The sequence below is a fragment of the Lachnellula hyalina genome (genome assembly GCF_007821495.1).
Source record: "Lachnellula hyalina strain CBS 185.66 chromosome Unknown contig00320, whole genome shotgun sequence".
Classification (NCBI taxonomy): Eukaryota; Fungi; Ascomycota; class Leotiomycetes; order Helotiales; family Lachnaceae; genus Lachnellula; species Lachnellula hyalina.
This window is the reverse complement of record NW_022157434.1, coordinates 1-12,177: the sequence shown is the minus strand read 5'-3', so window position 1 is coordinate 12,177 and position 12,177 is coordinate 1. Positions and strand designations below refer to the sequence as shown.

The 12,177-nt window shown below is 46.2% G+C and overlaps 6 protein-coding genes across 6 annotated transcripts; 4 read left to right on the top strand and 2 right to left on the bottom strand.

Annotated features, from left to right (window-relative positions):
• Positions 1–249: 249 nt before the first annotated feature.
• Positions 250–393, bottom strand: LHYA1_G009031 (uncharacterized protein; the record flags this gene model as incomplete). The annotated part of the gene is made up of 1 exon (XM_031153935.1): positions 250–393. A coding segment is annotated over one exon (144 nt), but the record flags the coding sequence as incomplete, so codon positions are not given.
• A 1,235-nt stretch (positions 394–1,628) lies between these two features.
• Positions 1,629–2,098, top strand: LHYA1_G009030 (uncharacterized protein; the record flags this gene model as incomplete). Its single annotated transcript, XM_031153934.1, has 2 exons — positions 1,629–1,639; positions 1,696–2,098. 2 exons carry the CDS (start codon positions 1,629–1,631, stop codon positions 2,096–2,098), a joined length of 414 nt encoding a protein of 137 aa, XP_031000974.1.
• A 1,847-nt stretch (positions 2,099–3,945) lies between these two features.
• LHYA1_G009029 (uncharacterized protein) lies at positions 3,946–4,855 on the top strand (the record flags this gene model as incomplete). The annotated part of the gene is made up of 2 exons (XM_031153933.1): positions 3,946–4,790; positions 4,849–4,855. The coding sequence occupies 2 exons, from the start codon at positions 3,946–3,948 to the stop codon at positions 4,853–4,855; spliced, it is 852 nt and encodes a 283-aa protein (XP_031000976.1).
• Positions 4,856–5,828: 973 nt separating this feature from the next.
• LHYA1_G009028 (uncharacterized protein) lies at positions 5,829–6,286 on the top strand (the record flags this gene model as incomplete). The annotated part of the gene is made up of 2 exons (XM_031153932.1): positions 5,829–5,860; positions 5,992–6,286. The coding sequence occupies 2 exons, from the start codon at positions 5,829–5,831 to the stop codon at positions 6,284–6,286; spliced, it is 327 nt and encodes a 108-aa protein (XP_031000977.1).
• Positions 6,287–7,595: 1,309 nt separating this feature from the next.
• On the bottom strand, positions 7,596–9,296 carry GCN5 (Histone acetyltransferase; the record flags this gene model as incomplete). Its single annotated transcript, XM_031153931.1, has 2 exons — positions 7,596–8,642; positions 8,688–9,296. The coding sequence occupies 2 exons, from the start codon at positions 9,294–9,296 to the stop codon at positions 7,596–7,598; spliced, it is 1,656 nt and encodes a 551-aa protein (XP_031000978.1).
• A 516-nt stretch (positions 9,297–9,812) lies between these two features.
• rad1 (DNA damage checkpoint control protein) lies at positions 9,813–11,385 on the top strand (the record flags this gene model as incomplete). Its single annotated transcript, XM_031153930.1, has 5 exons — positions 9,813–9,951; positions 9,999–10,057; positions 10,112–10,202; positions 10,262–10,492; positions 10,541–11,385. The coding sequence occupies 5 exons, from the start codon at positions 9,813–9,815 to the stop codon at positions 11,383–11,385; spliced, it is 1,365 nt and encodes a 454-aa protein (XP_031000979.1).
• Between the last annotated feature and the right edge of the window lie 792 nt (positions 11,386–12,177).

Genomic DNA, 12,177 nt, shown 5'->3' with positions numbered 1-12,177 from the left:
CCACGCCCTCTTGCACACCGTCTACGTCTTTATTGCCCGTGATCTGCGTTTGTTTCAGGGAATCTGTGGGGAGGGGATAGATAGTTAGTAATCAGCATGCATACATAGCATTTTATATTGCGAAATACATATATAAATACCGGCTGGCTGGATGGATTTTGAGAATGATATGGGATATGGGTTTTAGGATTTGGGATTTGGGGAGGCATGGAGATGGATGGATGGGAAAGGAAGGAAGGGGGGGGTACCTTTAATACCGTACGATGTTCTGTTCTCGCCGAACCAGCTCAGGTATGTGTTTTCTATCCAGCGCATTGTGGATTCGTAGTAGGAGGTTGACTTTTCGGGTTCTTGTGCCCCTGGTACTTGGATTGGTGATGAGGAGGAGGACATTTTCGATGTTTATTTGCTTTGCTTTGACGGTTCTTTGTATGTGCGGGTGGGTGGTTGTGAGATTTGGAGTTGGGGAATGTGTGGACGGAGTAAGTGAGTGGTGGTTTGGATATAGATGTAGGTAGGTGGGGTTATGGAGGTGTCTTGTTGTGGCTGAGGGGGGTGAGGGGAGGGGGAGTGGCGTTTATGATATAGAAGGAGGGGAGGTCCTTGAAGTTGTACGCTTCTGCATGATTAAAGGGGGTTTCTTGCTTTATGGAGTATGACGTTGGCTGTGACAGGACAGGTTGTTCTGGACCGCAGGATGGGTGGGTGATGTGTCTTGTGACAAAGTATGTTTGAGTTGGTAAGTTTATTTTCTTGAAAATGTTATATTGCATATGTTATAGGAAGCTAGAATTTGAACAAGTATATTTGAAAACGTTTTAATTGAGTTTACTTGTATGGGAAGTGCATCATGAGGATTGCTTGTGACAATTATGTTTCTTTATACATTCTCCTTTTATCCTCTTTAAACGGCCTGCGTCTTGTTCCTAATAGCGAGGTTTGCTATAGTAGATGTAAGGATTCCTGTTACTAGTCTTGAAGAGTTAAAGTTGGATAACTTTATACTACTTTGATGTTTTCTATAGCAATAATGCAAATAAGGCTGTAGATATTACGGGGGTACTACTTATACAATAGGACGATAATAAAGCTGTCTGATTTTATTCAGCAGGATAAGAATACAAAGCTCTTATCCTCAAACTTGATTATGATCGAGATGTGGTTAGGTAAGAATCACGTGGATAATAGACCTTGATTTTGGTTCAGGGATTAAAAGATCTAATACTAGTTGAGCAAAGATGACGCCCCCACTGTCGTAAGCACACCAATACTTACGAAGTAAGTATAGCGGGGAAAGCTGGGGCACGTTGGATTATGACGCAGAAAATGCAGGGGCCTAGAACTTGACGAGGAAAATCCCGCGATAAACCTGTTTCCCGTGCCATCCTTTTCACTTGCTTCCTTGAAGAGGATCCGTAGTCTATCGTCATCGTTCATGAACGATTGATAAATACTGGTGAATTCGTAGCTAGGTCGAACCTCTTTCTTTCCCTCTTTTCATATACTTTGAAACCACTTGAACATACATACTAAATACTAAATCTCCTGTATTATTACCAATTAAGCGCAAACATCCTCACAATTCCCCATCTCCAAACTCTAGCACTTCTAGACGCTTCATATACAACATGTCTGACGGGTAAGCAACTCTCCTCTCAACTCCTGCCTTTTCGAAAGAAACTAACCCCCCAGCAGAGAAAAGCAAAGAAACAATGTGGAGGAGGAGGAAGAATACGAGTACGCCTCCGAGTCAGAACAAGAACAACCCGAAAAGCAACCACAACAACAAGGCCAACGCACGATGCAACGCGCGCGCCAACAACCACAACAACAGAACTTCAATCCGGCCCAGCAGCAAAACCAACAAATGGTACAGCAGCAGCAACAGCAGCTGCAGCAACAACCGCAGCAAGACGAGCGAGTCACAGGCAACATGGGCGGGCGCACCGGCGCCATCAGAGAATCGCGTATCAAGGACCGGCCACAGCCCAAGGAGCAGCGGGAAAGCAGTCTGAAGATCAAGATCGAGCTGGATCTTGAAGTCGAGGTAGATCTCTATGCCAGAGTGAAGGGAGATGTTACCATTGGGCTCATGTAATAATATGTTGTGTTTTCTCTGTAGGTCGATCTTTATGCGCGCGTCAAGGGAGATATCACCATTGGTTTACTGTAGGCAGTAAGTTGGGTTCCGTGGTGAGGACTTGTTTTAGTAATGCGGGAGTAGGAGATAGGTTGTTTAGTTTAGCTGTGCTGGGACTGGGGGGAGTTACTCCGTACAATGTAAATCTTGTACCTCGTTCTTTAAAAATAGATACCAAGCATGCGTTTTCAGTCTTTCAATATTCTGCACACCTTCATGTAAGTCGTATAACGAGTGAGTGAGTAATGTGAAGCAAGTAAACAACCTGCAGTTCGAATTCTCACCTGACAGCGAGCGCATATGCACACACGGCAGACGTTAAAACCAGCCTCGCTAATTCGTCCGCGCGTCCGCTTAAAAGGGGCGTAAGCGAGCTTCCCTCTTTGATATAGCCACGCTCAAGTAACCACCAGTAAATTACTCGTACCACAGATGTATATACATCGTATGAGAACAACGCCTTTGTGTCGCCGCATGTTTTGTTTTCATAGATGGGAGAGGGGCGGGAAGCGGGTTTGTGTTGCCATTGCGACACAACAGACGGAACGGAAGGACCACGCAGGTTTATCCCGGCACCGGATTGATTGATCGATCGACCACCCGTCTGTCTCCATAACGGCTGCCAACATCCTCAAGATCCGAAGAGAGAGCGGTTTCACGCATCCACTCTATTGTAAACAAGCGCCGTTCCCTTGTTTATAATTACGGAGCAGTCTTCTATTACCTCCCCACACCACGAGAGCAGAACGAGTCATGTGCGTATCAGCCTTGACGACTATGAGATTTATACTTGCAAAGCAAAGTAATGCACTGCAATCGCGCCATGAATACACTTCCTTTTTTCTTCACTCGCTAGCCGCATAGAGCTTGCTAAGTTATAATTATAAATCTGAAACAATTCCTTAGTATTTATGTAATTTAGTTCCGAACGATACGGAGCACTTGAAGAAGTGGTATCGCGATAGCGTCCGTGCGACGGAAGGAATACCGGGTCCAGACCAAGCTAAACTGTCAGCTCCAACTAACTTTACAAGGTTTAGATCAGGTTTTCATCCCAGCTGAGCGGTTGACTAGACGGGAGTTCTGGAAGGAAAGAATTTCTTGAAAAATTACTTGTAAACTAGGCTAGAACAAGCATGGTTTTGCTAGTTTACAGCTACTTGGGGGTAAAAAAAGAAAAGAAAAAAAAAATATTACTTAGAAAAGGGCGATTGTACCTATCAATCTCGAGCTTTTGAAAATCTTAGCGTTTGGGATTTATTAATACGAAGTAAAAACAAACACCTTATTTTCCGATTTGGTAAAAGTAATTATATCGTGTCACGGTACAGAAAACGTGGTTTTTGCACGTGCATACTATTATACTCGGTAATTGGTAGTAGAAAGATTTCGCGAGTCCGCCCGCGCAACTTTCCTTCAACTCGAAAGAAAAGATCTCGATGCAGAAATAATGGGAAGGCAAACAGCAAAAAGCGTTTCTTTCTCACTGAAATTACGTCACAGAGAACGAGTGGATGCCTGCCAGCCACACCTGCGGGGCGTACGGTGGGTAGACGGTGCGAGCTGTGGGTTTCCGAGTGGATTTCCCGCACTGCATCCCCACCCGCTGCCAGGTACCCTGGGACGATCAGACTGGGCGTACCCTTGCCACAGTTTGGTAAGGAAGAGTCGCTCTAGTAAATGATTATACATCGACACTAGTATGTTGCAGTGATGTCTGTTTTGGTGTTTTCTGTATCTGTCAAGTTCACGCTTCAGCGCGTCCGTTCAACACCATCGCATAATCTCCCCAGCAAGCGTGCAAAATGGCTACAGACGTCCCTACTCCTCCCACCGCAAGGGAAAATGAGACGTCTCCGGTCGAAGAAGGTCTCGGATCGCTTAGTTTAGACGATCACGCAGATGAAGACGTCCAACCACTTGGTTTGAACCATTACACAGAAGAAGCCGTCGAATCCCCTGCTTTGAGCGGCCACGAAGAATCATTTCCTGCTAATACCTCGACGCTTCCGACGGATTACTCTGATGTCCCTTCGAACAAGTCCGACGATTCTGGGAAACAGAAACAGCGACGGAAATATCAACGTGGCGGTAGGAAGAAGGGATCACAGTCGAATTTACCAGAGGAAGCAGAAGAAGATGGAGGGGCAGACGGCGTCGAACCACGGGTGAAATCGTCCCGCAGAACAAGCGGCAAGACGAAATTGAAGCACCGTGATTCGAATTCGACTACGGGTATAAAGGCTTTTAATTTGAAAAGAGCGGAATCTTCCGGTGGTAGACCTTTCGGGGTGTCGGTTGAAGGGCAAGATAAGAGGGTGAGGAATAAGTCGAAACCGAAATTGAAGCATAAAGCGAAATCGAAGAGGGGAAAGCAGAAACAGAAGGAGCAGGAGGAAGAGGAAGAGGAAAAGAGCAAGGAGAATTGGGAGAGTGAGACAAGTAGTGAGGAGGAGAGTGAAAGTGAAAGCGAGAGTGAGGAAGAGAAAGAGAAAGAGAGAGAGAAGGAGAAAGATGGGAAGGGCAAGAAGAAGAAGAATAAGGAAAAGAAGGAGGAGAAGAAGCCGCTGTCTATCAGATTTGATCTTAATATCGAGCTGGAGATATTCTTAAAGGCCAAGATCAAGGGTGATATTACTGTTACGTTTCTGTAAGTGTTCTTCCCAACGCACGACTTCTTAGTGTTGTAGTACTGATCCCATACGCAGACAATAATTCCGAACCATGAACTGCTTAATGTACATCATATACATGGAGGATATCGGACAGTTGAGGCCAGATTTGACGGGCGGAACTAGATTCCCAGGTGATTCTGTAAAGACAAATTCTGTGGTGAGGTAAAGATAGCTGTGAGAGGCCAGCTCCTCGGAGGGAGGAATTCGAGCTAGTGGTCGAGCAGTACGAAACAATAATGGCGAGGCATGACACAATGAGGAAACCTGTATTTGTATATATTTAATCTTGTCTACTCGCAACTCCGTTCTATACGTAATCACAAGCTCTCGGTTCTCGAACCACGATATTGACTCCCCTGCCAGTCTACCCAGATCGGAGACCAACCGAAGATATAATCTCGTAACCAACTTCATGCAATAACGGTCCGTACTAGTGCTCTACTCCATAAAAGTACAGTACCCATAAGCACCCTAAATAATATCTTGGAATTAGTATTCTATTCAACGGAGTCCCTCCGTATCTAAAACTCCATCTCCATAAAAGTGACGCCACAGATGTGGCAACTTCGTGCTTACTCCGAGCTTCGAGCTTGAAGCCCTAGTACAGTAACGCAGCAGCTTCGTCACGCCCCCCTCGCCAAGCACTAGTAAAAACCCCCCCGTTCCATCCCATCCCAACACAGGCATACTCCGTACCCATCGCGTCGACTTGCACCTACACTTGTGCAGATCTTTTCGTATACAAAATTGCTGAAACTAGGCCTCACAAGTACTCCGTATAACAGGTTTTGTACAAGTACGTCAAACGGAGATCGCCATGTATGTACGCAATGAGTACGATTAGCGAATCCCATCGTAGACTACTACACCCCACTACAGGACAGGAGGTCGATCATGACAAGTGTGTGGCTGAGGTAGGGTTGGCAGCCTTATGGAAGGAGGTGGGGAAGAAGAGAGGGAGGGAGAGATATGCATGAGATGAGGGGAGGTAGAAACGCCGGTCTAATGACGTTATGTCTGATCAAGTGTGGAATTCATTAGATCGGTATATTTAAACATCCCAACCCCTATCTCCAATCCCCGAGTTCTTTTAAACCATACCATCCAATATACAAAACCTCATCTCCCTCAAACTCAAATTACCAAAACACCACCCTCTCTAAATCCACATAACAGCACAAACCTCCACAAAACACAAGACAAATACACAATGGCCGGTCTCCTCGGAAACGTAACCAAAACCGCCGACCAAGCCCTCAGCGGCGGCGAAGAGCAACAAGGCCAAGGCGGGCTTCTAGGCGGCGTCGGCAAGACAGTAGACGGTGCTGGCAATGCAGTTGGGCAGACGGTAGATGGCGCGGGCGGTGCCGTGGGACAGACGACGAAGGGCGTGGGGAATGCGGCGGGACAGACGACGCAGGGTGTTGGGAACACGGTAGGGGGAGCGACGGATCAGGTGGGGGGAAAGTAGAATGATGGAGGGGAATGGGAATGGGAATTGGAAATTGGGAATTAGGTCGGGTGGGATGTATATCAAACTGTTGCATAATGAGAAAGACATTATCTCTCCATAAACTTTACTGAGATCATCACTTTGCAAAACATTTTCCCTTGACAATTCCAACCCTACTCATATGACTGTCGTTAAGTGAGCTCAAAATATATAAGATTCGATCGAGAACTATCACGTAGACTGTCTCTCCTTTCAACACTTCCTCCACCACAAGGTCCATATCCCACAACTTTACAAGGGCGATGAAAACAGTGAGAACAAAAGATAAAGCTACCTCAAGTCTCTAGGAAGATCTACGCATTGCATTCGATAATCCAATGCTCAATCTTCTAAAGTGTTAAGGAGCGTAGCAAGTTAAGTCTCCCTGCACGTACAAGTAAACTTCATATCCAACGCCCGCCAATCATAGACGCCTAGATTCTTCTTGCTGAGGGATTCCCGTATCGGAATATCCCTCAAGTATCTGGTGTTCACGCGGCCTTTCGTCACAATCCTCAAGTACGTCCGCGTCTGATCTCTGAAAGCGCTATGAAAACCAGTATCTTTCCTTCTCCACGAGTTCCTGAAAACGGACAGACACCCAAATGAAACAAGCAAATATACAAACATACGCAGAATATTCACTCCCAGCTCTCCTACCCATCTCCCAGTCTTTCAGAAAAGAAAGCACTTGCTCAACCAACAACTCGGCATGCGCCTCGGACCCGCACAAGAATCCAATACATTCCCCCAAGACGCTTCAAACGACTCGCTGATCCACTCACTCTTCCGCCTATACAGTAGTACCGGTATCTCCGGCGCATCTCGAAACATTTGAGACAAGTTGCACTCTTTCACGATGAGTGATAGCTCATTATACCGATCACGATCAAGCGCCGCCATTCCGAAATATTACCTGCCGCTATCACACAGCACAATATGAGAAAAGCAAGTGCAAGTGTAAGCAAGGCAAAGGTTGAAGGGGTGGGCAACGCATATTTAATACTACGTTCTTGGAATTGCTAAAGCTGTCTGTCAAATCGACCGCAGCACTTGCCAACAAGAATCGAAGAGAAGACTATCTACACACATCAACAGAACTGAGCGAGAAAGTTGCAAGTGAAAATTAGAACCGCGTTCCTTGCCTCGTTTTGTGACCATAGCCTACAGCCAAATACCGAAACACCATGCCATGCCACCATCCGACCTCCACGTTACTTTCCAGGACGCCACGCTAATTATAAACTCAACTCCTATGTGAACACTCCTATTTGAACACTCCAAGCCTCTAAGGCTCCATGTGCGACCATTCGGGAATGAGCTTAATCTGCGCCCACATGAACTTCTCCAATTTATTTGCACTCTTTGCATACGGAGTCGTCTCATTATTGTACTTCCTACAATTGTCAAAAATCTTCTTTGCATCCTTGACAAAATCGTCCGGTGTGAGATAGTGGTCTTTCTCAAGTCTCTGTTCCATAGTGGCGAGATCCATTGGGTCAGTGATGACTTCGTAGTAATCAGCTACATCATCTCTACTGACGGGATTCAAGAATGGCCAAGACGAGGCGTGATTTTGCATGTCATTCAGAAGATGTAAAAGTTGGTTGTAGTTTGGTCCATGGCGTGGTTGACGGGCCAGCTCGTCCATGTCAGGGGACCACCCAGAAGCTCGAATTGCATCAATAGACATGGGGTTTATCTTACAAACCCCATTCTTCCATTCCTTGGGAGGTTGGTGGACTTGGTGACTTTTGCTGAAAGCGCGGATCTTTGCGTGGACCGCCTCCTTTTGCTTCAAAATCATTCGATCCATTTCGAGGTAGCGTACTTTGGGGAGCATGGTGCACTGCATAATTGTTCCTCCTTCGTAGTCCTTGATGTATCCCATCCATTTTGATTTCTCCAGGGTAATCTCTTTTGTAAATCCTTGTTTCTTGAAGTAACCAATGGCATAATTATCTGCATAAGTGAGGAAATGCATAACGTCCGAAGTGGCCTTGACGTAATCTTTCAAGTGGGACATAAGATGAGCTCCGTACCCTTTCACCTGCTGATCTGAGGAAATGGCACAGAATACAATCTCGGCGAATTGGCGTCCTTTAAAGGGGCGGTATGTAATACCTCCAACGACCTCCAGAGGTTTCTTGACAATAGCCATGGATAAATGTGTACGATCGTAGACGAGTCGGGCTATATAGTCCTTGGGCATCTTGGGAAGTTGTTTTTGGAAAATGCATTTAAGGCCAGTAAGGATGATCAGACTTTCGCGTTTATTATCGTTGTTCACAACTCGGAATTCGATTCCCCCATTTCGTTCTTCGAGAACTGCAGGCTTTGAAAGGTCAGAGACGATATTATTTGGCAACAGTTCACGTACCTTTTCTGGGAAAGCAATTGGTTCTGGAGCCGGTATGACGTTTGTTATAGGTTCTGGTGTATGGCTGTGGGAGCTCTTAAGTCTTTTGTTACCGGATGGAGTGCTTGGAGGCTCTTCTGCCTTCCGTTTGGACGCTAGCAAGTTGTCAGTGGGTGCAAGGGCGATGTTGCATCGAGACATACCATTATCTTTAATTGGACCCATATTCTCTTCAGTGCTACTAGAGCGCCGCTCTATTTCCTTTCCTTTAGGATTTCTGCTGTAGGACAGGCTTTTGTCAGATTCCCCTGTCGGAGTCGCAGCCTCGCCTGAGACGGAATCTTGGTGACTGGCGGGGGATCCAAGGAAAACTTCTGCGAGTTCACTGGATAGATTATCCCCGTTATGACTATTGTTCTTGGAGTTCTTGCGCGGGGAGCTGGTGGTTTCTCTGGTGGTATTTCTGCCCTTAGATTTCGAGGCTGAGGGGGCGTTGACAGCCTTTTCCGAATCAATGGAACTACCCTCGTCGTAATTCACAGCTCCCCTGCGATGTCGTGGCGATGTAGGAGTGTCCCAGCGAGGGCCAAGGGTATTCTGGAGGTGCTTGGGGGTTGCTTGAGAAGCCATGTTAGCAAATGCTGCCTATATTAAAGGTGGGGAAATAATGCTGAGGAATGATTGATTGTGGGAATCTGCTGGCAGGAAACTTACCAAGGGAGAGAGAAAGTCACAATTGAACCCTTTTCAGTCTGCGATTTTTCTTCAGTCCTTTGCTCTTGCCGTGGGTTGTGAGGTTTGCCAGTGATGGTATTGAGGTTGGTCGTGGCTACCTCTGCTGTACGTGAAATCGTGGAGAGAAGTGTTGGAATTGGTCATATTTCCCCACTTATAGCTTAGCGTAAAGCTTGATACCGGACAATATTTCTACCGATACCGATGCTAAGCCGTGTTCGGTGATGCCAGATCGTTTGCGCGTCTTCTAACAACTGCGGACAGAGGAATGAAAGAATCCGAGCTGTTCCAAAACTCCAAACAACAACTACCACCAGTTCTTGGACATTTACGAAGCTTCATCCGGCACGCCGCATCAACGAACACCCCCCGATTGAAATCCCACTTCCCAGCAAAAAGAAACCCACGCTTATGGAGTCATCACTGCATCAGGTCTGGGAGAGCGCCGTCGGCAGTCCTTTTGTACCAACCGTCGGAAAGGGCAGCCAATTCTTCCTGGGGTTTTCTCTCTTGACAATTGGGTTTCTTCTCACTGGATTATTCGGCTTGAGTGAGTAGGACAACAGCTACGAAAGTGCCATTGCTAACGAATACAAGACCGTTCCGTGGTAAACGTACCAGTTATTGGAATTCCCGCCTCAGCAGCCTTTGCGTATGTACATCTACAAAGCATGTTTTCACAATCTTCCTCACATGCTAATAGTTTGTAGGTTTGGTGCAGTCTACATGATCTGTGCGGTTGGCGTTTATGTATAACAAACCCCTCGATTATCTATCCAGCGACGAATTTCCTACCACCGCGTCAATTGTACAATAGTTGGAGCATAAAAGCAGAGAAGTTCAGAACATAGAATACCCAGTGATTTACCTGCCATCCAACCTCTCCAATCTCGAACCATACACATATACAGCAAACAAGATGTCTGCAATCGTCGAGGCAGAGAATGGCCCTCCCATTTTCAAGGCCGTATCAAGTTCTGCTAGACAGCTATTTCAATTACTCAACTGCATTCGTTTCGCAACAAAAGCACAAGTCCAAATCAGCAATGAAGGGCTGAGATTTGCAGTCGAGGAATCTAGGGTCATGCAAGGTTAGTTTCTTTGCGCTCCCTATGATTCCCGTAGTAACTCTTTCTCAGGCACTGTATTCATTGAAAAGGCCCTCTTTACCACGTTCAATTGCAACCTTCCCGAATCTGATCCATCTGACGATGAGTCCATCGGCCCCGATCTCCCCAGTTTCCAAATCTCTCTTTCCGCCCTCCTTGAGACCCTGCAGATATTCGGTGCTGCAGATGCTAGCAATTCGCGGAACTCCAAACCTGACAATGATGGTGGATATGGCAGTAATATTCGCGTTGGTCGTCCAAACGCATTCAGCAATCAAGCCCTTGGCATGACAGGTGTATGTCGTCTATCCTACGCTGGCATTGGTTCGCCATTTAGTATCATTCTCGAAGAATCAGGTGTAACTACGACCTGCAATCTAAATACCTACGAGCCAGAAAGTCCGGAAGATATCCCATTCCAACGAGATGCTATGCAAGTGAAGATCATCATGCAAGCTCGTTGGCTTTTCGATGCTGTTACAGAACTTTCATCTACCACTCCAAGTCGGCTAGACATCAATGCATATCCCGAAGCACCATACCTCAGCTTGTCAGCATCAGGACATTTGGGTAGTGCGGCTATTGAATTCTCCAAAGGCAGAGAGTTACTGGAGACATTCACCGTTGCCGAGAAGTGGACTCAGAGCTACAAATTCGAGATGATCAAAGCAGCAGCTGAGGCAATGAGATTAGCCAGTAAGGTCAGCGTTCGTGGTGACGAGCAGGGTGTCTTGAGCTTGCAATTCATGGTTGAGGTAGAAGGGGGTGGTGTTAGTTTTATTGATTTTAGATTTGTTCCTTTTCTTCGAGAGGAAGGAGACGAGGATGAGGATTCACAAAACGAGGAAGATGAGTATGAGGGCGAAGAAGGTTGAGCTAGTCACTCCATATTGCTTTTCCGCAGCATAGTGAAATTTACGTTCCTCACTATAATATTTGTGACTCGGAGAATTCGTGCGGATCAGTCATCATTTCCCCCCACTCTTCAAAAAATCATGCGTTTCGATGAAATATTTTCTCACTTCAGAACTCAGATGGTTGACCACTAAATTTCAACTGTAAAAGAGTCCCAGTAGCTACGAAGCTGACAGTGCAAGGCTCAAAATCAAGTGAACGGGTAGATACCTAGTTTCGTATATGTAACCTTACTATTTTAGCTTCGCATTCCCCGCCTGCAGTAGCCTTGACTCACGCCGGCATCTTCTGAGTCTCTCATCTCAGCCTTGTACATATACAACTAGCATCTCAAACCGTCCCTCTTAGATTTTCTTTATCTCCACCTTCCATCCAAGTAGCTATCCAATCGAACGAAGAAAGCATTCCTAATCATGACTCTTACACAAACAGAACTCTCTCGTACATTGCCCCTTTCTTTTATTGATCCCTGCTCTCTGAATCTTCTAAGTTGAAAATGAGATTCTTAATGTTTTATGTTTTTTCTGGGCTCGGGCTCTTGCTTTTTGCGTTGAATTTTAGATGGGTAGGAAGAGTACTGATGAGTTACGGAGAATAGTCATAGACGCAGCAGTCACTTGCATCGATGCCGTTCCTCGTGCTGCACCGCACCGCACGATTACAGATTCTACTGTCTCATCAGCTACACTCGCCAGCGACGGCCGGATCTTCACCGGCATTAACGTGTATCACTGTACATTTCCCTCCGCCCC